The following is a 27,989-nucleotide window of genomic DNA, read 5'->3' as shown; positions in this document are numbered from 1 at the left end:
AGTCAGGCCTAACGCAAGCAGCCCCAAAACAATGTCAGCAATTTCTCAAATAGTTCTCTAGATGTTTTTTGGCCCTTCTTATTTTTTACAGAGGACGGGGGTTGACTTGTGCCTACTCAGGCCCAGGAGGCTTGTACACATGGGGGTGTGACTAAGTGCCATGACGTGTGCAACGAGTTAAGTTATCAATTGTGGGAAAGGACCCATAAATAAGCATTTCACTGTTAGTCTACATCTGTTAATTACAAAGCATGTGACAAATCAAATTCTCTCTGTCTGTGGTGTGGGCGTTCCCGACTGGGATGCGCGTTCCCGACTGGGATGCGCGTTCCCGACTGGGATGCGCGTTCCCGACTGGGATGCGCGTGAGTGTTCCCCCGACTGGGATGCGCGTGAGTGTTCCCGACTGGGATGCGCGTGAGTGTTCCCGACTGGGATGCGCGTGAGTGTTCCCGACTGGGATGCGCGTGAGTGTTCCCGACTGGGATGCGCGTGAGTGTTCCCGACTGGGATGCGCGTGAGTGTTCCCGACTGGGATGCGCGTGAGTGTTCCCGACTGGGATGCGCGTGAGTGTTCCCGACTGGGATGCGCGTGAGTGTTCCTGACTGGGATGCGCGCGTCTGTCAGTGTGTGTGTGTGTGTATGTGTTCCTGAGAATTGTGTCATGATGTGTCTCTCCTGTTAAACTCTGCACACCACAGCTGAGAACCTGCAGGGGGTTTCAGTTCCTTAATGGGGTAAACACCACTGTGTTCATGGAAAGAACAGCAACCACCCCACTTCCTACTCCTGAAGCAGTTCTCTGGAACTATGAGCAGTGGGCTATTGACATGCTACTCTGTTAAACACCAGTGGTGCAACCGTTCATAACACTGCAGATGTGAGAAACTATGGGCACAACTGAACTGCACGAGGTCAGCACTGTTTTTACATGGAACGATAACTTTTCCAAGCATAATGTATCTGACAGTGGTGGAGCGCAACGGTTCACTGTAGATTCAAGACACAACTAGGACTCTACGGGTATCCGAAGAACCTCATGGAGCAGACAGTGGAGCAGACAGTGACTAACAGAGCCAAGACACCTTGATGGACAATGAGAAGACGGGAGTAGAGAACTGTGTGTCTGTCTATGTGGTTTACAGTAGTTAAGACAGAAAGCATAACAGTTTGCTTACACTGCTGCTGGAGACCAGACTCTCTCCGGACTAACCAATCCAAATGGGATTTGGGTTTTTTCTGTCTGCGTCTCCTCTCCAGTGATCCATCAAGAAAACCCCATTACCACCGCCCACCCCTCCATGACCCCAGCAACCCTCCCTCCTCCTATCCCACTCCACCAAACCACTACGAAATGTCTCCATCCCGCTACACAACAGAGCCAGCCAGTCTCTCGTTCTCTTAACGGCATAAGTCATAGCAGCACCAAATAAAGCAGTGGCCCAGCCCTTTAATCCCTCCATAACATTACTCTGACTGTTTTGGCCCACAGGACAGAGGGTTTCCGTGAACCCAATGGACATAAACTTTAATCATCTAAAATAATGAAAGCCAAGGCTGTGAGTCTGCTGTGTATGTGTTCCCATAGATAGAACAAGGCTAGTCTAATGACAGCCTACTGTGTTACAGCAATTTCCTCCAAGCCACTGGAATGTCTTACTACGCACTATATTACGCTCTGCCACATAACAATGGGCTGGTTTTTGCTTTCTATATGACCATGTTTACATCAGTATTGTGACACAATTGTGTTGTTTACATTTGTTTGCATCTGGGAGGAATTGTAGGGAAGTGAGAGTGGAGGCAAATAAACCCTCGTGTGCATACGCCCACACACAGTGCCAATAAGCCTGGTGGTCTAGTCTTCTCAATTAGTGCCTTCAAAGTATTCTTACCCCTTGACTTATTCCACATTTTGTTACAGCCTGAATTCAAAAAAAAATTATCCACTCATCTACACACAATACCACATAATGACAAAAGTGAAAAATATATCTATTTTCTTACATTTTTGCAAATATTGAAAACGAAGTACTTAATTTACATAAGTATTCACACCCCTGAGCAAATATTTTCTATAAGCACCTTTGGCAGTGATTACAGCTTTGAGTCTTTCTGGGTAAGTCTAAGAGCTTTCCACACCTGGATTGTACAATATTTGCAACATTATTATTTTCAAAACTCTTCAAGCTGTGTCAAATTGGTTGTTGATCATTGCTAGACAAACATTTTTAGGTCTTGCCATAGATTTTAAAGTAGATTTAAATCAAAACTAACTTGGCCTCTCAGGAACATTCACTGTCTGTCCAACGCTGGTCAGAACAAGCTGACTCTACACTCCAAGACTGCTTCCATCACGTGGACTGGGACATGTTTCGTATTGCGTCAGATGGGAATATTGACGAATACGCTGATTCGGTGTGCGAGTTCATTAGAACGTGCGTCGAAGATGTCGTTCCCATAGCAACGATAAAAACATTCCCTAACCAGAAACCGTGGATTGATGGCAGCATTCGCGTGAAACTGAAAGCGCGAACCACTGCTTTTAATCAGGGCAAGGTGTCTGGCAACATGACTGAATACAAACAGTGCAGCTATTCCCTCCGTAAGGCTATCAAACAAGCTAAGCGTCAGTACAGAGACAAAGTGGAATCTCAATTCAATGGCTCAGACACAAGAGGCATGTGGCAGGGTCTACAGTCAATCACGGACTACAAGATGAAATCCAGCCCAGTCACGGACCAGGATGTCTTGCTCCCAGGCAGACTAAATAACTTTTTTGCCCGCTTTGAGGACAATACAGTGCCACTGACACGGCCTGCAACGGAAACATGCAGTCTCTCCTTCACTGCAGCCGAGGTAAGACATTTAAACGTGTTAACCCTCGCAAGGCTGCAGGCCCAGACGGCATCCCCAGCCGCGCCCTCCGAGCATGCGCAGACCAGCTGGCCGGTGTGTTTACGGACATATTCAATCAATCCCTATACCAGTCTGCTGTTCCCACATGCTTCAAGAGGGCCACCATTGTTCCTGTTCCCAAGAAAGCTAAGGTAACTGAGCTAAACGACTACCGCCCCGTAGCACTCACTTCCGTCATCATGAAGTGCTTTGAGAGACTAGTCAAGGACCATATCACCTCCACCCTACCTGACACCCTAGACCCACTCCAATTTGCTTACCGCCCAAATAGGTCCACAGACGATGCAATCTCAACCACACTGCACACTGCCCTAACCCACCTGGACAAGAGGAATACCTATGTGAGAATGCTGTTCATCGACTACAGCTCGGCATTCAACACCATAGTACCCTCCAAGCTCGTCATCAAGCTCGAGACCCTGGGTCTCGACCCCGCCCTGTGCAACTGGGTACTGGACTTCCTGACGGGCCGCCCCCAGGTGGTGAGGGTAGGCAACAACATCTCCTCCCCGCTGATCCTCAACACGGGGCCCCACAAGGGTGCGTTCTGAGCCCTCTCCTGTACTCCCTGTTCACCCACGACTGCGTGGCCACGCACGCCTCCAACTCAATCATCAAGTTTGCGGACGACACAACAGTGGTAGGCTTGATTACCAACAACGACGAGACGGCCTACAGGGAGGAGGTGAGGGCCCTTGGAGTGTGGTGTCAGGAAAATAACCTCACACTCAACGTCAACAAAACTAAGGAGATGATTGTGGACTTCAGGAAACAGCAGAGGGAACACCCCCTATCCACATCGATGGAACAGTAGTGGAGAGGGTAGCTAGTTTTAAGTTCCTCGGCATACACATCACAGACAAACTGAATTGGTCCACTCACACTGACAGCGTCGTGAAGAAGGCGCAGCAGCGCCTATTCAACCTCAGGAGGCTGAAAAAATTCGGCTTGTCACCAAAAGCACTCACAAACTTCTACAGATGCACAATCGAGAGCATCCTGGCGGGCTGTATCACCGCCTGGTACGGCAACTGCTCTGCCCTCAACCGTAAGGCTCTCCAGAGGGTAGTGAGGACTGCACAACGCATCACCGGGGCAAACTACCTGCCCTCCAGGACACCTACACCACCCGTTGTTACAGGAAGGCCATAAAGATCATCAAGGACATCAACCACCCGAACCACTGCCTGTTCACCCCGCTATCATCCAGAAGGCGGGGTCAGTACAGGTGCATCAAAGCTGGGACCGAGAGACTGAAAAACAGCTTCTATCTCAAGGCCATCAGACTGTTAAATAGCCACCACTAACATTGAGTGGCTGCTGCCAACACACTGTCATTGACACTGACCCAACTCCAGCCATTTTAATAATGGGAATTGATGGAAATGATGTAAATATATATATATATATATATCACTAGCCACTTTAAACAATGCTACCTTATATAATGTTACTTACCCTACATTATTCATCTCATATGCATATGTATATACTGTACTCTACAACATCGACTGCATCCTTATGTAACACATGTATCACTAGCCACTTTAACTATGCCACTTTGTTTACTTTGTCTACACACTCATCTCATATGTATATACTGTACTCGATACCATCTACTGTATGCTGCTCTGTACCATCACTCATTCATATATCCTTATGTACATGTTCCTTATCCCCTTACACTGTGTATAATACAGTAGTTTTTTTTGGAATTGTTAGTTAGATTACTTGTTGGTTATCACTGCATTGTCGGAACTAGAAGCACAAGCATTTCGCTACACTCGCATTAACATCTGCTAACCATGTGTATGTGACAAATAAAATTTGATTTGATTTGATTTGATTTTGTCTTCTTGGTAAGCAATTACAGTGTAGACTTGGTCTTGCGTTTTAGGTTACTGTCCAGCTGAATGGGAGATTACTTTCTACTAGACACTGGTGAATTAGACAACCAGGTTTTCCTCTAGGATTTTGCCTGTGCTTAGCCCCATTACGTTGTTATTTTTTTTATCCTGAAACACTCCTGTCATTAAAAATTACACAAATACCCATAACATGATGCAACCAACACTATGCTTGAAATATGGAGTGTGGTACTCAATGTTGTATTTGCCCCAAACATAACACTTTAGTCAGGACAAAAAGTTATTGCAGTATTAATTTGGTGAGTGCCTTGAAGACAAAACATTTGTTACAAATTGAACTTTAAGTAAATGAGTTGACTCTTCACATGGGATGATTTCACTGAAGAAAAAGGGAATATTGAATGATCCCAAAGATCCATCGCATCTCTCAAAAATATTAAACATACATCTGTAAAATGATAGTCTAGAAACTAAAGCTTTGCTCGTCTTTCTCTCAGGCTTACATGTCTTTCTCCCTGGAACGACCTCAATGTCCAGCTCTTGAACATCAGACTGAGGCCTCGTCTTCAATGTCACTTTCCAACTTTGTTGATGATGGCTCGTCAGGCTCAAAAAGTCTCAAATTTGCCCGGATGGCCACCAATTTCAACCCTTGTATTGGTCAGCGTGTTGCGTGCTTTGGTGTGTGTGTTCCCAAATAAGGACCAGTTGCGCTCTGAGGTGGCTGATGTTGGTGGGATTTGGAGAATAGAGGCAACAGGGGAAAGAGCCACAGATCCATAAAGTCCCTTCCACCAGGTGGTTGATGAGATGGGATGGAGACAAAATATGGCAGTCGTGCCAACCTAAAGCCCTTGCTTGAAAGTGTACTCCACCAGACTGCCAAGAACCTTGTCCTCATCCAGGCCAAGGTGGAGAGACATGGTAGAAATGACACCATAGGCCTTGTTGATCTGTGCAGGATGCTCTTGCCAGCATACTTGAGGTCCAACATGTACGCTGCAGCGTGTATAGGCTTCAGGCAGAAGTATTCACGCTTTTTAATGTTTTTCAGAACTGCAGTTACCTCTGCTTGGAGCAACAGTGAAGTGGGCAGGGCAACAACAGATGTATTCTCTTATATCTGCAAGCAGTCTGAACATCATACAGAATGGCATCGTCTCTCTCAATCCGTGCAATGGCAGCTGCTATAGGTTTCAGGAGTTTCAGGCTGCTTACCAATTTCTCCCAAAATACATCATATAGGAGGATCCTGATGGGCTGTCCATATCAGACTGATACGGCCATTTCTTGGAGAGACTCCTTATCCTCCAAGAGACTGTCAAACATGATGACAATACCACCCCAGCGAGTGTTGCTGGGCAGCTTCAATGTGGTGCTCTTATTCTTATCACTTTGCTTGGTGAGGTAGATTGCTGCTAGAACTTGATGACCCTTCACATACCTAACCATTTCCTTGGCTCGCTTGTAGAGTGTGTCCATTGTTTTCAGTGCCATGATGTCCTTGAGGAGCAGATTCAATGTATGAGCAGCACAGCCAATGGGTGTGATGTGAGGGTAGGACTCCTCTACTTTAGACCAAGCCGCCTTCATGTTTTCAGCACTGTCTGTCACCAGTGCAAATAACGTCTGTGGTCCAAGGTAGTTGATGACTGCCTTCAGCTCATCTGCAATGTAGAGACCGGTGTATCTGTTGTCCCTTGTGTCTGTGCTCTTGTAGAATACTGGTTGAGGGGTGGACATGACGTAGTTAATTATTCCTTGCCCACGAACATTCGACCACCCATCAGAGATGATTGCAATATGGTCTGTTTTCTATATGATTTGCTTGACATTCACCTGAACTCTGCATCCAGCAAATGAGTAGATAGAGCATGTCTGGTTGCTGGGCGAAGAACATTCAGAAATGTCTTCCAATACACATTGCCTGTGAGCATCAGAGGTAAACCAGTTGATTTACACAGCTCGAGCAAGACATTCATCAGCATTTCTCTGACTACGTTCCTCCATTGAGTCATAAACATGTCTGATTCCAGGAGGATCATGAGCTGTTGCCATCGATAAGGTGTCTGATTCACCATTTTCACTTCGAATAGAAGTAAAGGGACTTTTGTCAGAGGTTGCATTTCGTGAGCGGTGAGGAAACTTTATGCACTTGGCCAGATGATTCTGCGTCTTTGTTGCATTCTTCACATATGATTTGGAACTGTATTTGCACATGTACACAGCTTTTTCTTCTACATTAGCTGCAGTGAAATGTCTCCACACATCAGATAGTACCCATGGCATTTTCCTGTAAAGATTAGAAATGAGTAAAAAAATAAATGCAATTCCACATACAGATAAATAGTTAAGCAGTTATATTTAACAACTACTTTGTAAGATACATGTTTTAAAATGAAACCTGTATGGACACAGGTGAATTAACACTCAGTTAGCAGACTCAAGCTAAAACCCACATGGTAGCAAAAACTAACTAGAAGAAATGGTTAACAAGTATGAAATGATCTAACACTGCTGTAGGCTACTATTTACTAGTTTTAAAAAAAACATGGTCATAGAAAATATATTCACCCCACCCAGTATAATCATCAAAACTTACCCGAAAGCATGTAGTGTGGGCTCAATAGCATCTCATTAGTGTGCACGATCTTGAGAATCAGCTGAACATGAGATGGACGAATGCACTGCACACGTGATGGAAGAATGCACTTTGCATGCAGAGGGTTGCAATTCAATTGGGGATAGATTAACCAAAATATGCCTTGTGTATCCCACAAGAAAAGGTTTACTTATAAGCTAACTTTTGTAAATGAATTTAAGCAAAATTTCAGGGCTTAACTTCCAATGGAAAATTTTCCGGCAAGTTTCCGACGCTTTGCAACCCTAGTCCAAACACACCAAGACAGTCGAGAAGAGGGTACAACACCTTTTCCCCCTCAGGAGACTGAAAAGATTTGGTATGGGTCAAAAGATCCTCAAAAAAGTTCAACAGCTGCACCATCAAGTGCATCCTGACCAGTTGCATCACCGCCTGGTATGGCAACTGCTCAGCATCCGACCATAAGGCACTACAGAGGGTAGTGTGTATGGTCCAGTAGATCATTGTGGCCAAGTTTCATGCTATTCAGGACCAACAGTTGAAGTCGGAAATTTACATACACCTTAGCCAAATATATTTAAACTCAGTTACACAATTCATGACATTTAATCCTAGTAAAAATTCCCTGCCTTAGGTCAGTTAGGATCACCACATTATTTTAATGTGAAAAGTCAGAATAATAGTTGAGAGAGAATTATTTATTTCAGCTTTTATTTCTTTCATCACATTCCCAGTGGTTCAGAAGTTTACATACACTCAATTAGTATTTGGTAGCATTGCCTTTAAAATTGTTTAACTTGAGTCAAACGTGTCGGGTAGCCTTCCGCAAGCTTCCCACAATAAGTTGGGTGAATTTTCTTTCGATTTTCCCATGATGTCAAGCAAAGATGGCACTGAGTTTGAAGGTAGGCCATGAAATACATCCACAGGTAAACATCCAATTCTCAAATTATGTCATTTAGCCTATCTTCTAAAGCTATGACATAATTTCTGGAATTTTCCAAGCTGTTTAATGACACTATTACAATGTTCTCCATAAGACGATGAAATGGTACAAGACCTTCTATCTTTTCATTGCCATTGCTGTGGTGAATGCATTCATCCTACACAAGGAAATGGCTAAGAGCTGTGGAAAGCCCCCCCCCCCCCCCCCCCCCATCTCACAGCTAGCCTTCAGAAAGCTGCTCATCGAGGAGCTTATGGCTACAGCACCACGTTCTGGCCCCTCTACCTCGGTCCCTTCTGCTCCTGCCACAAGTGGTGTTCATCTGCCCAAATGTATTTCTACAGGCATGGATGTGCCTCAAGGCCAAAAGGGCACAGCATGGAGGCGTTGCTGTGTTCTTTGCTAAATGAAGTGCCCCATCATATGCACCACATGCTTGGTGACCCTCTGCTTTACAGGGACTGCTATGGCACCTGGCATCAGCAGCACAATATTGTGTAGAGGACTGAGGGTCTTCCAAATATTGAAAGTGTTATTTTGTAAATGTATATCTTTTTCTTTTTGCGGCGGGGGGGGGGGGTAGAATACCATTTTGGTATTTTGTATATAGTTATTCCATTCAAAATGTATAACTTCACCAATTTGGCCACTTGGGTACATTTGGGCTACTTGTTTGTAACACCTGGGTGACTTCATGATAAATGTCATGTAGCACAGTCATTTTGAAAGTTATCATTCTGAAACTTTGCACAAGTACTGTTGCCCCCTTATGTTTTTCCCATCATCCTATCTGAATGTTTGTTTTGTCTTGTTCATTTTAAAGATGATATAAAAATGGAAAAAAAACATGATTTTCATTATATTATCTAAACCAGATCTATTGTGTTATATTCTCCTACATTCAATTCACATTTACAAACTTCAGAGTGTTTTCTTTCAAATGAAACAAAGAATATGCATATCCTTGGTTCTGGGCCTGAGCTACAGGCAGTTAGATTTTGGTATGTCTTCAGGCGGAAATTGAAAAATCGCTTGACATGTTTCTATTAACTTTCCGGATACAATTTTGATTGTCTGCCTGTTGTGACTGTGTTTGAGCCTGTAGATTACTGAAGAAAACGCAAACAAAACTGAGGTTTTCGGATATAAAGAGAGACTATGAACAAAAGGAACATTTATTGAATAAATGAAAGTCTGAGTGCACCCATATGAAAATCAAAAGTAAGTGATTCATTTACCCCCCCCCCCAGAACAATTCATCAAATGACCACCCAGGCTATTTACATTGACACCCCCCCTCTGTTTTTACACTGCTGTTACGCGCTGTTTATTATCTATGCATTGTCACTTTACCCCTACCTACATGTACATTGACTCGGTACCACCTATATTTGGCGTCGGTATTGTTATTTTATTGTGTTACTTTAGTTTATTTAGTAAATATTTCCATAACTATTTATTGAACTGCATTGTTGGTTAAGGGCTTTGTAAGCATTTCACCCTACACCTGTAGCATCCAACACAGTCAAATCAAATGTTATTTGTCACCTGAAGGACCTTACAGATAATTGTATATGGGGAGTACAGATCTGAGGTAGTCATTCAAAAATAACATTAAACACTAGTATTGCACACAGAGTGACTCCATGCAACTTATGTGACTTGTGGTAAGTACACGATGGCTGCCATCTTCATGCACTTTCGCTATTGGCTGGTGAAGCTGTATAGATGTTGGTTTGTGGTAGAGGGATGGAGCAACAGAAACCAAAGCTCAAATAGCTATTATCACCAGTGCTTGACTTTGACTGAAATAGGTTCAAGTACTCGTTTTGGGGGCCAGTACTGTTTATATTTAGGTGCAGGAGCTCCACAATACTTTTGAGCTAATATTCTATAAGAGGAGCAGGATCTCAAGCAGTAGAAAATCTGATGTGCCAGTACTCCGCTCCGGTGAGCTCCTGCCAAAGTTATGCACTGATTAGCCCAATGGAGAACACAACACCCACTGGCAACTGAACAGAGGTGGAGTCCATGTGTTCTCTTGATGAATGTTTGTATGGAAAGGACAGAGAGAGAGTAATCTATTGTATATGTATGGGAGAATACTTCAACTACGCGAAGGGAGTCCATGTGTGGCCTATGTCATCAAATCAGATGGGTTGTACTCCAATTGTATTAGAGAAAACAAGATAATTTTGTTTGCCTAAATAATAAATTATGCAACAGTAATCCATGTTTCAGATTAGTTTAGAATTTAAATGTATAATTCCTTATATCAGATACAGACTGCAGAGAAGTGTACCACTAAATACCATCTGATTTAGTCAGTCATACAGGGGTCAACCTACTATTAGTTTAAGCCAATAACCTGAGAATTGACAAGTTGATTTGTAGTTTTATTGAGTTATTGATTGGTTGAAGGATTGGTTGATTTGAGTTTGAAATGTGTCCTTCCTTCCTAATAGGCCTGCAATGACATAGGATTACTGTTACTTCCAGATGCACACACACGCACACACACACACACACACACTAGCGTTAATTGTTTCTCCAACGGGAAGCGCCACTAAGAGCGATTCCCGTTGTTAATTGCCCTTGTTGCTATACAGCAGCCTATTCAATTCATGCAGGAAAGTATTCAGTTAGGGGGATTGTTTTTAGTGGAACTGGCAACCGATTAGCTGTGAGAACTGATGGGGGGGACAGGACATAAGGGCTCGGACTAGGGCATCTGACTAAAGCAGTACAGGGCACAACAATGTGGAAGGCTCAGATATAAATCTATTACGTGGAACAAACATGCTCTCTCATGTTAGGAGGAATACTGTAGGTTCTACTCATGACATTTCTAGCTGTGCAGAGGTTGTCTACTTAACGTGGGGGAGCAGGCATGGCGGAGGTAGGTGGCAGAGACGTCTCTCCCCTTCTACATCTCCTTTTTGCCTGATATTCAAGTTGGTTCTCAACAATAACATCTGTACAAAGGTTGAGGATCAAAACATGTACAGCAGCCCCCCCAAGTCACATGTGTTTGTCAAAACAGCATCTTTAGGAATTCAACACATTCCATTAGCAGGGCTGGGCCGTTCACATGATCAGTGTTTCTTGGCTGCAGAGAGCGAGCAGCCAGGCTGAGGGGAAGACCAGCGGCCCAGACAATTCCCCTCTTAGTTCTGCCGTGGTTTGTCTCGGCCTGCGAGTGCGTGTCTGGTCTGTACACACAAAAGGATGACTGAGCGCACGACTCGACAAGCCAAAACGGCCATCAGAGTAGTGGTCCAAACCACACACTGGCATAGTGGAGCTGAACACGCAAAACAGACCAAGACAAGGCTATGCCATGTGTTATATGTTAAGGAAGTATGACAATGAATGCATGGCCAATGCCAGACCTTTTTTAAACTAGGCAAGTCGGTTAAGAGCAAATTCTTATTTACAATGATGGCCTACCCTGGCCAAACCCAGACGACACTGGGCCAATTGTGCGCCGCCCTATGGGACTCCCAATCATGGCTGAATGTGATGCAGCCTGGATTCGAACCAGGGACTGCAGTGATGCCTCTTGCACGGAGATGCAGTGTCTTAGACCGCTGCGCCACTCGGGAGCCACACATAACCACATGCATGGGCTTAACACTGATCAACATAATGGCCTGTTGATCGAAAAATTCTAGATAAAAGAGCAGTATCTGGCTGAGGCCCATCTACTGTAAACAACAAATCCCTTCCAGACAACCAGCATGTCAGAATACATTGTGGAATGTTGTCAGTACTTTACAAATAAACTATGAGGAAGGATCTTTTGTTTTTGGGAGGATCGTTGTGCAGCTCAAAACCACATCCCAACACTTAGAGGCTCTTGTCACAGGCTGTATGGTTTCTGAATAGGGGAAGCTGAGTTGATGTGTGTTGAAGTAGAAGGTAAGAGCTAAGCTCCAACGGAGCTTGAGTTGTGTGAACACTCAAGGGTCTATAGTTGGAAATCCCCAACATGTCTAGATAAGCAGCAGTAAACTCAATAGAAGTCCCTCAACAATAAATACAACAAAAATGCTTACATTCTGCATAGTAGTACTGACCTGGAACTCAATGCCTGATCGACCAGTCCAGTCGCCTAGCCAAATGCCATTGGTATACCAGAGCGAGAGACTAAGTCGGCCCTACAAAATGTCGACGGGTCGAGCACTCAAGCTATTCCACAGGGTTCCGAGATGTACCCGAGAGATATACGGAAATAACGTTGGGAGAGTTCACAGGAATACTGAGAGAGAAGGTGGGAGTTCACCGTCTCTCAGCCACAAATCAGAGGGAGTGTAGTCTAGCCCGCTCTCACAACAGGGTCTTCACAGGGAGTGGGGGGGGGGGGGGTGTCTCATCCCCTTCCTCTGGCTGGTAGCCAGGCCGGAGATATCGAACAGCACCAGAGCTGAGCTCTATAATACAAATCAGGCTGCCCGCAGGACACTCATTGGGGACAGGCTAAGAAAGGACTGGCCTGCCCCTCTTGACGAGCCACATCTCATATCTCTGGTATAAACGCATTTCGAAAATGACTTTAAAAAAAAAGAGAAAGAACAAGACGAAAAGAGAAAAATAGAGAGGAAGAGAGCGATAGAGGTAGGGAGGAGTGTGTGGTCTGTCCGTATGGGCCGGCCGACTCGCAGTAACCCGAGAAATTACACGAGGCGGCGGTGGGCATTTCACAGCTTGTCTCCAGGGTGCCCCCTCCCCCCGTCGCACAAACACGCATAGGAATCCTCAAGAGGGGAGATTGGTCCACACAAAGAGGGGCTGGGCCACAGCAGCAGTGGGTCTAGAGGCTGTATGAAGGCCCTGCAGATGCACATGTGTCCATGTGTCAGAGACGACAGGCGAGCCGCCACGGGGGGGGGGGGGGGCTGCATGCGCACACGTTTGACAGTCCATGCCAAACCATAAAATGAGTGACATACTGAAAAATGCGCATAATATTAGTTATGTAACGAGGTAAAGCCACTTACACACGGTCCCTTGTGGTCGACTCTCAACAGTAGACCACTCAGGTGGATTGATAAGAGTCAAACAGTCCAGATCTCTAGATCAAACAGTAAAGTCACTAAACACTGAAATGTGAAGGGCACACCTTTTTCTCTCAACGACCATGAATTACAGCGGCTGTAAAATGTATGAGGTCTGGATATTAAAATGTAGCATTACAGGCTTTACGGCCCAGTTATGCTCATCTAGTTCATGTCTGCGTCCCAGAATGGGATGTGGCCAAGGCATGCAGAAGGAGGGGGGAAGAGGATTTAATGGTAGTTTCTAATGATGCATGTCTTTTCCATGAGAGCGGATCTGGGAAGAGGCTCAACTATAAGCTGACTAAGAGGACTAAGACAGACAGGCAGAGTTAACCTCTACTGGGTTAAACAGTCCACAGCAGCAGCTCACACCCTGAGCCACAGTTTGTGGGTGTATGATTAGGTTAGAGCCAGAGAAAGGAGGAGAGAGCGACAGACAGAGTGACCCAGAGAGGAGTTGTCAGAGTGACCAAGAGAGGAGTTGTCAGAGAGTAGAGGTAGCGCACCCCACGAACTAGCTAGCCACATTGGTTACACCAGCCTCATCTTGGGAGTTGATAGGCTTGAAGTCATAAACAGCACAATGCTTGAAGCACAGGGAAGAGCTGCTGGCAAAATGCATGAAAGTGCTGTTTGAAGGAATGCTTACGAATGCTAGCTAGCAACTTACCGTGGCAATTTACCTTGGTAACAGGCAGGCTCCTCATGGAGTGCAATGTAAAGCAGGTAGTTAGAGTGTTGGACTAGTTAACCGTAAGGTTGCAAGATTGAATCCCTGAGCTGACAAGGTAAAAAAAATCTGTCGTTCTGCCCCTGAGCAAGGCAGTTAACCCACCGTTCCTGGGCCGCCATTGAAAATAAGAATGTGTTCTTATGGTGTTCTTAAGGTGTTAACAATTGTTTAAAAAAAAAATAATAATAATAATTTAAATGTAAATTGGCATCCAAAAATACGGATTACCGATTGTTATGAAAACTTGAAATCGGCCCTAATTAAAATCGGCCATTCCAATTAATCCGTCGACCTCTATCGGAGAGTGACCAAGTGACCGAGAGGAATAGAAAAAGAAAATAAATAAAAGTAGCACGAAAGTGAAACAGAACGAAAAGCACTAGACACCAGCGTGGTAGACCACTATTCTCTCTTCCCTCTAGACATCTGGTAGCCATCAGCACCGCACACAGGAAGCGGCCGCCATGCCGTACTGGGGCGCCAGGGAGCTGCGCCTTTTTCCTCCGTCAGACTCAGCGCTGCGCTCAGCAGAAACAACAAATCAGGCAGAGGCCAGCCCTCACTGAACACAGCAGAAGCACATAAGAGGCTCACATTCCTACTGCCTCAGCCTGCCAAGAGGAGCCCTGAGCAGGGAGAGGGACAGAGAGCAGGCTGACTGAGGCTGGCTAATGGTGTGGGTTTGAGGCTAGCTCGGTGCATCTTTTAGTTTCCTTCCTTTCTCTCCCTCCCACTCTCTCTGCCTACTGATGGCCTATGAGGAGGTGGAGTGGATTATTGATTGACATTCTGGAATATCCTAAAATGCACACACCAAACACATGCACACACACCTTGCTCACTTAGCCTCGAAACTGGTTCTGAACACCTTCCAGGACGATTTCACTTATACACAGGCTCCATACACTCTCAGCTTTAGAGACTTGTTCCCATGACTGCACAAACAATCCAGTGGTCTGGACCATAGAAACAGTATCACTAGAAAAAGCATTCCCATTCAAGTCAATGTTCTGTGATGGGTGGATGGCCTGCAGGTCATATTTGTACGGTCATATTTCCATGGTCTGGTCCCGTGAGCTGCTGGAAGGGGAAGCCAGATCTGCCTGAGAGGCCGAAGCAAAGGGACCATCTTTGGACATCTGTGTGCTCCTGGGTCCCTGCAGCAGCCCCCTCTCTCTGGGGAAGCAGTAGGACTCAAAGTTGGGGCTGGAAATAGCCTCTCTTTCTCTGTCATAAGGTCTATTATTACTAGCCCGATGACTCCAACTGAATTCTAGCGCTGCTCTGTTTGCAGCATAATTCAGTCTGAGACCGCAACAAACTACTTCAACGATGGCAACGTCAAAATAAGGGGTGTTGTACAGAACAAAGTAATCAGCGATTGGATCATCTCTATCCAATCAGAGTATCAAAGCCAATGACAAATGTAAAAAAAATAAAAAAATAAAACGGCACTTTACCCACGAGTGTCCCAGCCCAACCTGGCGGTTTCTGAGACCAATCAGACCGGTTAGAATGTTTGCGTCGGGGAGGTAGTAGGTACTCATAAATTGCAGAGAAGAAACTAGCATCCATGGTCGTGGCGTAGCATTTGGGTAGCCAGGCAATATCTTTACAGCCAGACATCACTGGACGGGCTTAACATGGGAAAATAAATAACGATTTCTAAAGTTAAACTCTGATCACGTTCATATTATATCGTACTGCAAGTTGCATTTATGTAGACTGCATTGTATAAATCTGTCTTCATCTGCCCTGGATACAGGCATTTAAACATATCCAGCCAAGAGTCAGGAGAGGTGTCTTATCTCTGCTTCATAAGAACTGGGTCTGGATAGTGTTAAGAGTTGGCATATTCAACCATAACGCCATGTGACTGTGGAGCTCTACAACCACAGGAGAGTTTCCACACAAAAAAATAGAAAGTGTGTATACACACTGAGTACAAAACATTAAGGACACCTGCTGTTCCATGACAGACTGACCAGGTGAATCCAGGTGAAAGTTATTGATGTCACTTGTTAAATCCACTTCAAGTGTAGATGAAGGGGGTGAGACAGGTTGAAGAATGCTCAAGTCTTGAGATAATTGAGACATGGATTGTGTATGTGTGCCAATCAGAGGGTGAATGGCCAAGACAAACAATTTAATTGCCTTTCAATTGGGGTATGTTAGTAGGTGCCAGGTGCACTGGTTTGTGTCAAGAACTGCAAAGCTGTAGGGTCTCTCAAACAACAGTTTCCTGTGTGTATCAAGAATGGTCCACCATCAAAGGACATCCAGCCAACTTGACAACTGTGGGAAGCATTGGAGTCAACATGGGCCAGCATCCCTGTGGAACGCTCGACACCTTTTAGTCCATGCCCTGACGACTTGAGGATGTTGAGGGGAGTGCAACTCAATATTAGGAAGGTGTATGTAATGTTTTGTACATTCAGCAGGAGATAGATAAAAGACTCAATGGCAGTATAAACAGCAAGAGCCAGGCAATAAAGGAACACATCTGTTAACAGACTGAACCAAGTGAGGCCAGCAGCCCAGCCACCAAGCGAGGCCAGCAAGCCCAGCCACCAAGCGAGGCCAGCAGCCCAGCCACCAAGCGAGGCCAGCAAGCCCAGCCACCAAGCGAGGCCAGCAGCCCAGCCACCAAGCGAGGCCAGCAAGCCCAGCAAGCCCAGCCACCAAGCGAGGCCAGCAAGCCCAGCCACCAAGCGAGGCCAGCAAGCCCAGCCACCAAGCGAGGCCAGCAAGCCCAGCCACCAAGCGAGGCCAGCAGCAAAGCCACCAAGCAACAAGGGGGGGGGATTAACTTCCAACTTGTTTCCATTTTCCCCAGGAGGAGCGGTAAAGGAGGGAGAGAAGAATAGGGGGGTGGGTGGTGGTAGCGGTGGTGGTAGCGGTGGTGGTAGCGGTGGTGGTAGCGGTGGTGGTAGCGTTATTAGCAGTGTTTGTCAGCAGAGCACGTTGGGAGTTATAACAGGCGGACTTTGGAAAGACGACATGGGCCTAGAACGCCACATGACCACCACCGCAGTTGACGAGAATAGCCACAGAAACAGAGAACTGGTCACCAGGACTGTCCACACAGTGGTAGTGAGTGACGCAAGGAAATGGTTACATATGGGGAAGGATGGGGTCTGTGCTGGTGGGCTTTCCCACTCCACAACACTAATAGGACAAGTCAGACCACAAGGAAATACAGATAAATGTTTAAATAGTTAGAACTTAAAAGTTGAAAGGATCTTATCCCTGCTATATCATCACTGCAGTTCACACTGTCAGACAGTGTGCCGCATTGACCGGCTACACGTGCCTGCTGTAGCACTAAGCCTGTGGGTTTTTGGCCGTGGGTCAACTCCAGGCCTATTCTTGGTCCCTGAGTCCCAGACAGACTATCAGGCAGAACGTGTGCATAGATTAACTGTCTAGTGTCTGTTATAAAAGACCTATGGCTTTCATCACTGAATTGTTAACTACACCAATAAAACCAAATCAGGCGAACCGTTGCCGCACACACACACCTGGGTGAAAAACAAGACGCTCAAATACACCACAGCTCATGTTAAATCAGGCTTCTTCGATGTTGAAAAACACTGCCCGAGGTTTTCACCCATGTGTGTGTGTGTGTCCCTGTAAAATAACCAAACCTTTATTCATAGGGCTTAGCTTTAAATGGATGCTGTGTTATTGTGGCTGTGCGCATTGTTTATCTTGTCGTGATTGCGTTTCAAGCGGCCCCCGCAACGCAAACAAGCAAATGAAAACTTAAGACAACCGAAAAGCGCCTTGGGTTGTCTGGCGATACTGGTGGAGCTCTGGGTACATAAACACTAGTCAGGTGGTCGTTTTCTTTTTTTGGAGAATCATTCAAATATAAACAATGAATGGGTCTGAGACAGTTAATCTGTTTGGAAAATATTTCAACCTTAATATTTCAGCAGCCTTTGGAAACGACTGAAAAGAGGGATAAACAGGGTGTATGTGGTACGTAACAGCATTGTAATTGCTGTGTCAACAAGATATCACCCTGCATTAATGTTGTATGCCTTTCGTTTTCTTTATATTTCTAATGGACATTTAAATAATTGATGGCCGATGCAATCCATTATTTTCTGGGCATGACTGCTCCCACACAACAGCAGCAGTCTGCTGCTTTTCAAAATGGACTGTTCCGTTGTCGTGGTAGCCAGGAGGACATACTCTGCATCCCAAATGGGACCCTGTTCCCTATACAGTACACTACTTACTGGTCAAAAGCAGTGCAATACATAGGGAATAGTGCTGTTTGGGACACATGGGCACTCCAAACCTGCTCCTAGAGATCTACTGTCCTGTAGGTTTTCACTCCAACCCTAATCTAACGCACCTGATTATAATAAATATCTGGTTGATAAACTCAATCAGGTTAGTTACAACTGGGGTTGGAGTGAAAACCTATAGGAGGGTAGCTGTCCAGGAACAGGGTTGGAGAGCCCTGGTCTTCAACAATAATGCATGCTGGCTGCTGGCTAGGAATAGCCTCTTACGCTAACTCCACACAAGCGCTTCTCTGTTCCACTTGCTGAGCAAATGAATCCTGTACTCAAAAAAGCTATTCCTTTGTTTCGTTTCACCACTCCACTGATTCCCGTCTGTCTATCCGTCCGCTCTGTCGTTTGTTCAGAAGTCGCAGAATTCCCTCCTTGGTTGGTCACAAATCAAAAATGTTAAATTAGGCTTGAGCACGAGTAATGGCTTATAGGGCGCTGCAGCGAGCTACGTACATTAAGTGGTTCAGGTCAGGAGACAGACTCCCTCAAGCTGCTGAGAGAGAGAGAGAGAGAGAGAGAGAGAGAGAGAGAGAGAGAGAGAGAGAGACAGACACTCAAAATAGGGACCTTTAGGGTTCAATGTTTTCCCTCTCAGCTCGTTGTGTCAGCCTGTCTCTGGAGTACTTTTGTTCAAACACTGAGACCCTGTGAGGGAAAGGATGGGAAAAGCACAGCATGAATAACCCCTCTGAATGCTTTGGATGGGACCAACCATTTGAGCTTCCTATGAGGAGAGGAGCGATCCATGTCGCCATATGGGGAGGGGACACCGAGAGAGATTCCCCCTGCTGCCTCCCGGCCTCAACTGTCTCCGCACATTAAGTGGAGCTGACGAAGTAACAACCAACTTTTATCCCCTTTAATTTCCTTGGGTAGTTTAGAAAACACAGCACAGATGTCTCAAGACACACAACCTGCAGGGCTCTCTCTTTGATGAACGCTTTACAAGTGGGACCTCCATAAATTCCCAGATTGCGAGAGAGGCGAGAAACGAAAGAGGAAGTCTAAAAATGAAAGATGGAAAGTGCAATGTCAATGAAATGAAAACCTAACAGAGTTGCATGTTCAGAGCAAACGTTTACATTTCTGCGGCTGGGGAAAAAAAAAAAAAAGACTGGAGTGGTTGTGGTAGGTTTCCTCATACCATCTCAGCCTTGACAAGAAAGGAAAACGCAACGGTTCAGAAGGTGACCTTACATTACTACATCCTATAGGCCAGGGGTATTCAACACCTACTCTACGAGGTCCGGAGCCTGCTGGTTCTCTCTTCTACCTGATAATGAATGACACCCACCCGGTGTCCCCCAGGTCGAAATCAGCACCTGATTAGAGGGGAACAATGACAAAAGCAGCGGAACTGGTTTCGAGGTCCAGGGTTGAATTTGATGGCTATAGTATATCTAAATGAAAAAAATACCCATCCTGTGTATGGATAAACCTGTAACAGACTAAACGCCCACAACACTGTGGTCCACGAAGTCTATATGCCAGCGTGTGGCCCCTAGATGGGACAGAAACCCCTTTCTCTGGGGCCCTGCACTGTCATGGTTAAGCTCCCACTATATACGCTGTCTGTGTGCCTACATGTCTCCACAAAATAGAAAAAAGGCCTTAGTGTGCACTTTGAGCTACCCAGTGCTCTGCCTGCCGGTAAACAGGGCGGTGCCGCAGACACAGGCAGGCCGCTGAACAGTTTAACCCTTGATCTCGTCCAATCAGGGGCTGAGCTGGCCAGCTGGGGACAAACTTTGCCCAGAGTGGTTAACCTCCCGGCAGCCGGCAGGGCTACGTGTCTGGCCTGGAGCTACTGTGGAGAGTAGAGGCTGAATGCTCAGACAGTAAGGGTCAACACTGGAGAATGAGAGGGCACACAAACAGAAGGTCTACTTAGATCAACCTGTACAGTCTATAGATGACCTGTCTCCCTGACAAAAGCAGCAGAACCACCTCTCTGACCCCCCCCCTCTCAGTTAACACTAACACCTCCACACACACACACACACACACACAACCGAAATACCCATCCCTGTATCTGTCACCTTTACATTCAGAACCCTTGCCAGAGGTAGACCTACACTACCGTTCAAAAGTTCGGGGTCAATTAGAAATGTCCTTGTTTTTGAAAGCACTTTTTTTTTTTGTCCAATAAAATAACATCAAATTGATCAGAAATACAGTGTAGACATTGTTAATGTTGTAAATGACTATTGTAGCTGGAAACAGCGGATTTTTAAAATGTAATAACCATCACTCCTGTGCTCCAATGGCATGGCGTGTTTGATAAAAATTGGATTAGCTCGTACAATGCTGTGTACTACACCCTTCACAGAACAGCGCAAACTGGCTCTGGAATAGAAAAGAGGAGTGGGAGGCTCCGGTGCACAACTGAACAAGAGGACAAGTACATTAGTGTCTAGTTTGTGAAAGACGCCTAGAAGGTCAGCATCCCAGAGTCGCCTCTTCACTGTTGACGTTGAGACCTGGTGTTTTGCTGGTACTATTTAATGAAGCTGCCAGTTGAGGACTTGAGGCGTCTGTTTCTCAGACTAGACACTAATGTACTTGTCCTCTTGCTCAGTTGTGCACCGGGGCCTCCCACTCTTTCTATTTTGGTTAGAGACAGTTTGCGCTGTTCTGAGAAGGGAGTAGTACAGAGCTTTGTACGAGATCTTCAGTTTCTTGGCCATTTCTCGCATGGAATAGCCTTAATTTCTCAGAACAAGAATAGACTGTCGAGTTTCAGAAGAAAGTTTTGTTTCTGGCCATTTTGAGCCTGTAATCAAATCCACAAATGCTGATACTCCACTAGTCTAAAGGCCAGTTTTACGGCTTCTTTGATCAGAACAACAGTTTTCAGCTGTGCTAACAATTGCAAAAGGGTGTTCTAATAATCAATTAGCCTTTTAAAATGATAAACTTGGATTAGCTAACATAACGTGCCATTGGAACACAGGAGTGACAGTTGCTGATAATGGGCCTCTTGTATGCCTATGTAGATATTCCATGAAACATTTTTTAAAGCAGCCATTTCCAGCTACAACAGTCATTTAAAATTTTAACAATGTCTACACTGTATTTCTGATCAATTTGATATTATTTAAAAATGGACAAACAACCAAAAAAAGTCCTTTACTTTCAAAAACAAGGAAGTTTCTAAGTGACCCCAAACTTTTGAACGGTAGTGTATATTAGAAGGTTGGCCTATAATCTGGATGGGCACTTGAAACCGGGCCATGATGTCGTGGTTACGGCATAATCCTGAGGACCAGTAGGCTGTATTAGGCATACTGGATTCAGTTATTCACAGTCCCAGGCTGTCCTGAGAGGGCTCAAGTGAGGTCGCCTCCACCCACAACCGCCGCTGTCGTCAGCCACTGCCACATACACACACTCAGCGAGTGGGTCGCACACACACATGGCCCTGTGTAACTCAGTGGGGGCTCCAGCTAACAGCTTCAACCAGAAACAACAATTTGCCAGTGATCAGTGTTCCTTCTCATACTGCATGCCGGGCCTCATCTACACCACACAGATCCTATTAACACTGGAGGGTCAAAATACAGCCATTCATATTGTCGAACACCATTAAGGACACACACACAGTTACACACACAGTTCCAAATCTTACACACACAATAGGTCACAAAAGCGGTGTTTAAACTGACGCCGCCAGGCTTTAGCAGAAGTGTGAATCAGATGAATTGGGTCAAAGAGTTGGTCAGAGACAGCAGTAGAACAGGCTGTTCCTACAGGGGCACAAAGAGGCAGCAGCAGAACAGGCTGTTATAGGGGCACAATGAAGCCAGTTAGGCCAGAATGGACACGTACCAAATCATACAAATAGATAAACACATTCTTAGAGTCTAATGAATGTAGGTTGAGATAAATACACACTAGTCTATAGACCTGAGGGTAGTCAAGTAGTAGGCTACAGTGCAATCAGGTCACAATCAGTTTGGTCAGGGGCCTGGTGAAATGCAACACACTGCATTTACCCATTAGATTATGCTCTTAACAAAATGTCCACTTTTTAAGGGAGTAGACCGTTCTCAGTGCTCCATTCACATAAGGATAAGTGTTCCCAGTCTGTCACTTCAGAGTGACCTGCTGTAAGTAAGATGGACTTGATGAATGAACACCTCGGGGTGTTGCAGTCCACCAAGTTAGCAGCTACACACCCTCAGTGTGTACAGCAGCTGGGCTGGCTCCCTACACTACCCTTCAGTTAAAACGTCACACACACACACACACACACACACCACACACACACACACACACACAGTCTTGGTCACTAAGTGTCATGTGATCAGAGTCTCCTGTCTCATCTGTTCCTGCTGTGGGAAGGCATAGTTACTTACTGTATCACCATGTTTACTGTGTCACCACCACTAACCACTCCATAGTAATCCCTACACCCCCCTGGCTGACTGACTGTCATACTTCATAATGACAGAGGGAGTGTAGAGCTCAGGGTGCCGATTGATCATGACAAGGGGCTGGACTTCTTATCCTGACCATGTGACCTGAACAGGAAACGCTCTGGGACCTCGATACAGGTTCTAACTTTGGGGTGGCAGGTAGCCTAGAGGTTAGAGCGTCGGGCCAGTAACCGAAAGGTTTCTGGGTCTAATCCCCATTCTGGCCTTGAACAAGGCCGTTAACACACTGCTCCACCGTAGGCTGTCCTTGTAAATAAGAATTTGTTTTTAACTGACTTGTCTAGTTAAATAAAGGTTAAATTAAATAAAAAAACAGGCTCTAAGTAGGGCTGCAGTCAAGAAAAACTCCTGTTCCAGGCATGTAGTTACAAGGAGAACAATGAACTGAGTTCTGTGCAGATTCAGATTGATCATAACATCAGTGGAGTTAGGACAGAGGGAATGGTATTTGGCAGGCAATGCCTTGGTTCAGTATGGCCAACCAGAGACATTGGGAGAATCTCAATTGCATACTCCTCACATCCTCCTCATTCTCAAAACCCGTTGGCTGAGAAAGCCAGAGGTCCTTCGCCTCCAGTGGGTTGAGGATGCGAGGGGTATACAATCAAGATTCTCTCAAAGATCGGTTGAGGAGAACTGTGGTTGCTGCGAAAACATGTAGAGCGCAGGGCCGTCCAGTTCCTAATGCAAACATCAATAGAGATATCCAATAAACCACAAATACAACACTTAACAGCCTTTTGGACACAGCAAGACTTGTATAAATGGTCATTTACGTCTCAGAGTTGTGGTGTGCAGTCGCTTGAATACGCCCATCTTTGTAGATTAGGAGCGAATACAACTGATAGAGGGCCCACATATACAATGGCGATAGATGTTCTTTGGATAGATAACAGATCCAATATCTTGGGAACTAATATACAGCCAACTGATTCGCCCACTGATTCACAAAGTAAAGAAAGGGGACATATGCAGGGTGGCAATTTCATTATGGGTGTGAGAATGGTAATACTTTTCAGATTTAAAAAAAACAAAGGTCATGTAAGACTATGAACAATGACATCCAGCTTCCAAAGAAGTGTGTGATTCATAGAGAGACAACCGTTACTTTGCATAACTGTGTTCTAGCTATGCAACTGTGATTGAAATGCATTTTCATATCATTTCAATAGTGTACTGATTTATATGGGCATACCTCCCTGTCTCGTAAGTAGGCCGAGTGTCGAGTCAACATGGGACACTCTTCACGCCACTTTGATACAAAGTGATTGTAGTTGCAGGTTAGCAGAGCATTTTTGGTAACCTTAACCTCAGTCTCCTAACCTGCTACAAAAAAAAGTAACTTCGGTATCGAGGTGGCGCGAGTCTAGATAGTCTCCATAGACTAGATTATGGAGAAGACTGAACATTCTCATTTCCTGTGACAACCAGAAACTGCTTTCAAAAGCATTCCTTTTAAGAACACAAGTCAATTGGAATTATTTCACGACATTGTGAGAGTTGTCAACGTGATCTGTTAGATTCGTACATTAGTCAAACCTACACTTAGGATTTTGACATTAAAGCATGTGCTCATAAACTATTATGCTATGACTAGACAGACGAGCATTTCAGTTGCCTTGCCGTGGAATGCGAATGTTGCACAGTATAGGACCATTTTCATGAATGCTTTGAAATCGGCCCCGTGTTGGAATTTGCATCAATTCACTGAAAAGCTCGACAGCATGCAGGCTGTCATCATAACAAGATGTAGCCTAGGAGGCCATTGTCACCTGACAATACAACAATCGGAGTTTAAATCCACTTCTTGCTATTCATGAATTGTCGATAGTTTTGTTGTAGCAAACAAAGATTCGAGATGCTGCATAAACTTTGTGCAGCTGGGGGGAGGTGATTAGCGCGACAACGTACGCAAATTCGAAATAATCGAAAGTGTTACATTTGCATAGCTACAATGTATCCGCTCAGTGGTAAGGATCCAAAGCAAGACATGAATATGATCAAGCTCAGACTTACGTAACGTCTCAACTTTTTTTCTGGAGGAGATTTTCTTAACCAGCCAGAGCACACCACATCTCCCCCGCTCATCTTTCCTCCTTTCTTCCTCGCCGTCTGGATGTTTGGGCCGAGATTGTTTTGAGTGAACCTGCAAATATTGACAGGGAGCGGTCAATGGAAGAAAAGAGTATGAAAAAAATGACAATGTCGCATTGGTTGAAATTTTATGAGTTGGGTAAGCGATAAATACCGTCACACCTCCTAGTCTGCGCTGCGAATCACCAACAGCGACTTTAAGACAGTCCTCTGAAATGTGTCAACCACTTTTGTCAAGAAGTGTGTTAAATAGCCAAATTAAATCCCAAAGTGTCCTGCGTCCGTGGTTACCTTCTTCTGGATATGTTTCGTACTCCAAGCAGAATAGTTGCTTGCAAGTGAAACTCGCCGAGTTTGGCTTTCAGTGAACGCGCTTTTATGCAATTCCTTCCAAAGTAGATCAAATATTTTTAAGCACACTAGGATACTTATTTCCCTCTCCTTTCCGAAGCATAATTGTTTCACGGGAAGTACAATGCCTTTTCACCCAAAAACGTAGCGTTTCACCGACCTTCCTCCCAGTTTCACTCCCTGTGGTTGCTAATTATGATTGACAGATAGGAAACTGTGTTTTCCCTGAACTCAGCCTGACAGCCTCCTTTGGAACACGCAGGCAGAGGGAGAGGCGGCGTGCAGGAAAAATTAACCAACACACCATGGGACATGTAGTTCTCAATTGTTTGGCGTTTCTCCCCCTAAAACAAATAACCGCATTTTGATAAATTATTGTTTGCATATGGTTAGTATAGATTTACACCCATCTGACTGAATACCGGGGGAAAATATGGCTTCCTTATGATTGAACGGAATAACAAAGAACCTGCATTCCAGTGTTCAATGTAGGACCTCTCCTACCATGTGCACGTGGAAACTACACTTACCACAATGCGCGCCATTTGTGCGCTCGAAGTCATGCAACCTCGAGGACAGTGTAGAAATGACCGTACAATTAGAAAGTTGGCGATTGCCATTACATTATATCTATGTGTGTAAGTGTGAGCACCAAAACCAGAAACAACAAAACTCGAGTAGGAATATTATAATTTCAGCAACAATAAATAAAACATATCTCTTCATCATATGTTTTACATTCATTTAACTAGGCAAGTCAGTTAAGAAAACATTTTTATTTACAATGTTGGCCAACGCTGGGGCAATTCTGCGGATGCCCTATGGGATTCCGAATCACTGCCGGTTGTGATACAGCCTGGATTCGATCCATGGTGTCTGTAGTGACGCCCCAAGCACTGAGATACAGTGCCTTAGACCCCTGCACCACGCAGGCAAATGTCTTTGTTCCTTCATTGCAAGAGTAGGCTATCTATCCCTTGAAGACTAGTAGTGTTTTTCTTGTAGACCCAGAGCCTGACTATTGTCAATTTGACAGAGATGAGTTCCCATGAGGGTTAAAGTATCTGTGGAATCCTGGAATGTTATTGTAATGCTGAAAAGCTCTTCCAGGTTTTTTGGCTATTAACCTGTATTTGTAAGTGCATCTATAATGTTTGACTGCCAATTTCTAATGGGTTTGAGCATAGTATACATGAAGGTCAATATTGTGATTAACAAATAGTCAACTGATGTACCAAAACAAATATTCACTTCTCATATAACTTACTAATACAAATGAATAACTATTATTGTGCACAACAGCCACCACAGGGCGGCAGGGATCCTAGTGGTTAGAGCATTGGACTGACTAGTAACCGGAAGGTTGCTGGATCGAATCCCCGAGCTGACAAGGTAGAAATCTGTTGTTCCACCCCTGAACAAGGCAGTTAACCCACTGTTCCTAGGCTGTTGTTGTAATTAATCATTTGTTCTTATTTGACTTTCCTAGTTTTAAAAAACATTTCAATGTATGACTCAAGTAACACAATAACATTCAAACAATGTATTAATCATATGCAGATTCACAACTAAGTACAGCCATGACCCACCCAGTTGTGAGTGAGACTTTACATTCTAATATTAATCCATTTAAACATTCACATAGCCATTAAAGATATTTGTCACAGCATAGCTCCATACAGCAGGCAAGCCCAACCAGTGAGGACAACAATTGAGTACATTTGTCAGTCTACCATCCATAATACTATTGATCCTACTTGTCAATGTCTTCTAAAATACTATTCAGCCTGGGAGATCATTTTTCCTTTTAACTGTGTGCTCCTCGAGATGGGTCTATGACACCATAGAGCTGAAAGAAATATATTGCTGTGGTAAAAGTTGCTCTAGTCACTGGCATTTTGCTGAGCCATGCTAGTCACTGGGGAACTTAACAGGAGCATAAATCCCAACTTCATGGTCCCCAATAGAATGAACTGGAAAAAGAGAGAGGAATGGATGGAGACAGAGAAGGCATTATGTTTATTAAATTACATTTTAAATAAGTGGTTCCAGAGTTCATGCTTTTGCAAGGGCATTAAAACAAATTGCATTTGACGTGTTGTGGGTAGAGACCAACCACAGAGAAATAAAAACATTCAAAACAGGGATCAAACAATATGCATTTGTGATTTGTGTGGGGATGTTAGCTGCTCATCAATTCATCCCACGTTGGTTTTTGCCTTCATTGTTATCACATTGAAATCTCTGCAATAATAGGGGATATAGCATCCATTTTAAAGCCCACCGCCACAATAATAGTATTTCATAACTTCAATTGAATTGAATTGTAGTGTACTTCATGTTCGCAGAGGGAAGTTGTTTTGCCACAATGGCAGTAAATACAATAGACTGAAAAAGTTGGTCCTAAAAAGTGCAGCCAGGCAAATCTACATACAATACTGAAAAAATGTATAAATGCAACAATTTTACTGAGTTACAGTTATAAGGAATATATAAGGAAATCAGTCAATTGAAATATATTAATTAGGCCCTAATCAAGCCATTGGTGGGCTTGGGAGGGCCCAGCCAACAGCCAACAAGAATTCGTTTCCCCCCACAAATGGGCTTTATTACAGACAGAAATACTCCTGTTTCATCAGCTGTCCGGGTCGCTGGTCTCATACGAT

At 44.6% G+C, this 27,989-nt stretch overlaps 1 protein-coding gene across 1 annotated transcript in view; it reads right to left on the bottom strand.

Moving 5' to 3' along the window:
• LOC124001168 (GRB2-associated-binding protein 1-like) overlaps positions 1 to 25,777 on the bottom strand; it is a 70,493-nt gene extending 44,716 nt beyond the window's left edge. Inside the window, 2 exon segments of the mRNA XM_046307772.1 lie at positions 24,895 to 25,024; positions 25,135 to 25,777. Coding sequence (XP_046163728.1) covers positions 24,895 to 24,966 — 72 coding nt within the window. The 5' untranslated portion in view covers positions 24,967 to 25,024; positions 25,135 to 25,777.
• Positions 25,778 to 27,989: the final 2,212 nt, after the last annotated feature.

Source organism: Oncorhynchus gorbuscha, linkage group LG17 (genome assembly GCF_021184085.1).
Source record: "Oncorhynchus gorbuscha isolate QuinsamMale2020 ecotype Even-year linkage group LG17, OgorEven_v1.0, whole genome shotgun sequence".
In the NCBI taxonomy this organism is placed as follows: Eukaryota; Metazoa; Chordata; class Actinopteri; order Salmoniformes; family Salmonidae; genus Oncorhynchus; species Oncorhynchus gorbuscha.
This window is presented reverse-complemented; position numbering and strand designations above follow the sequence as displayed.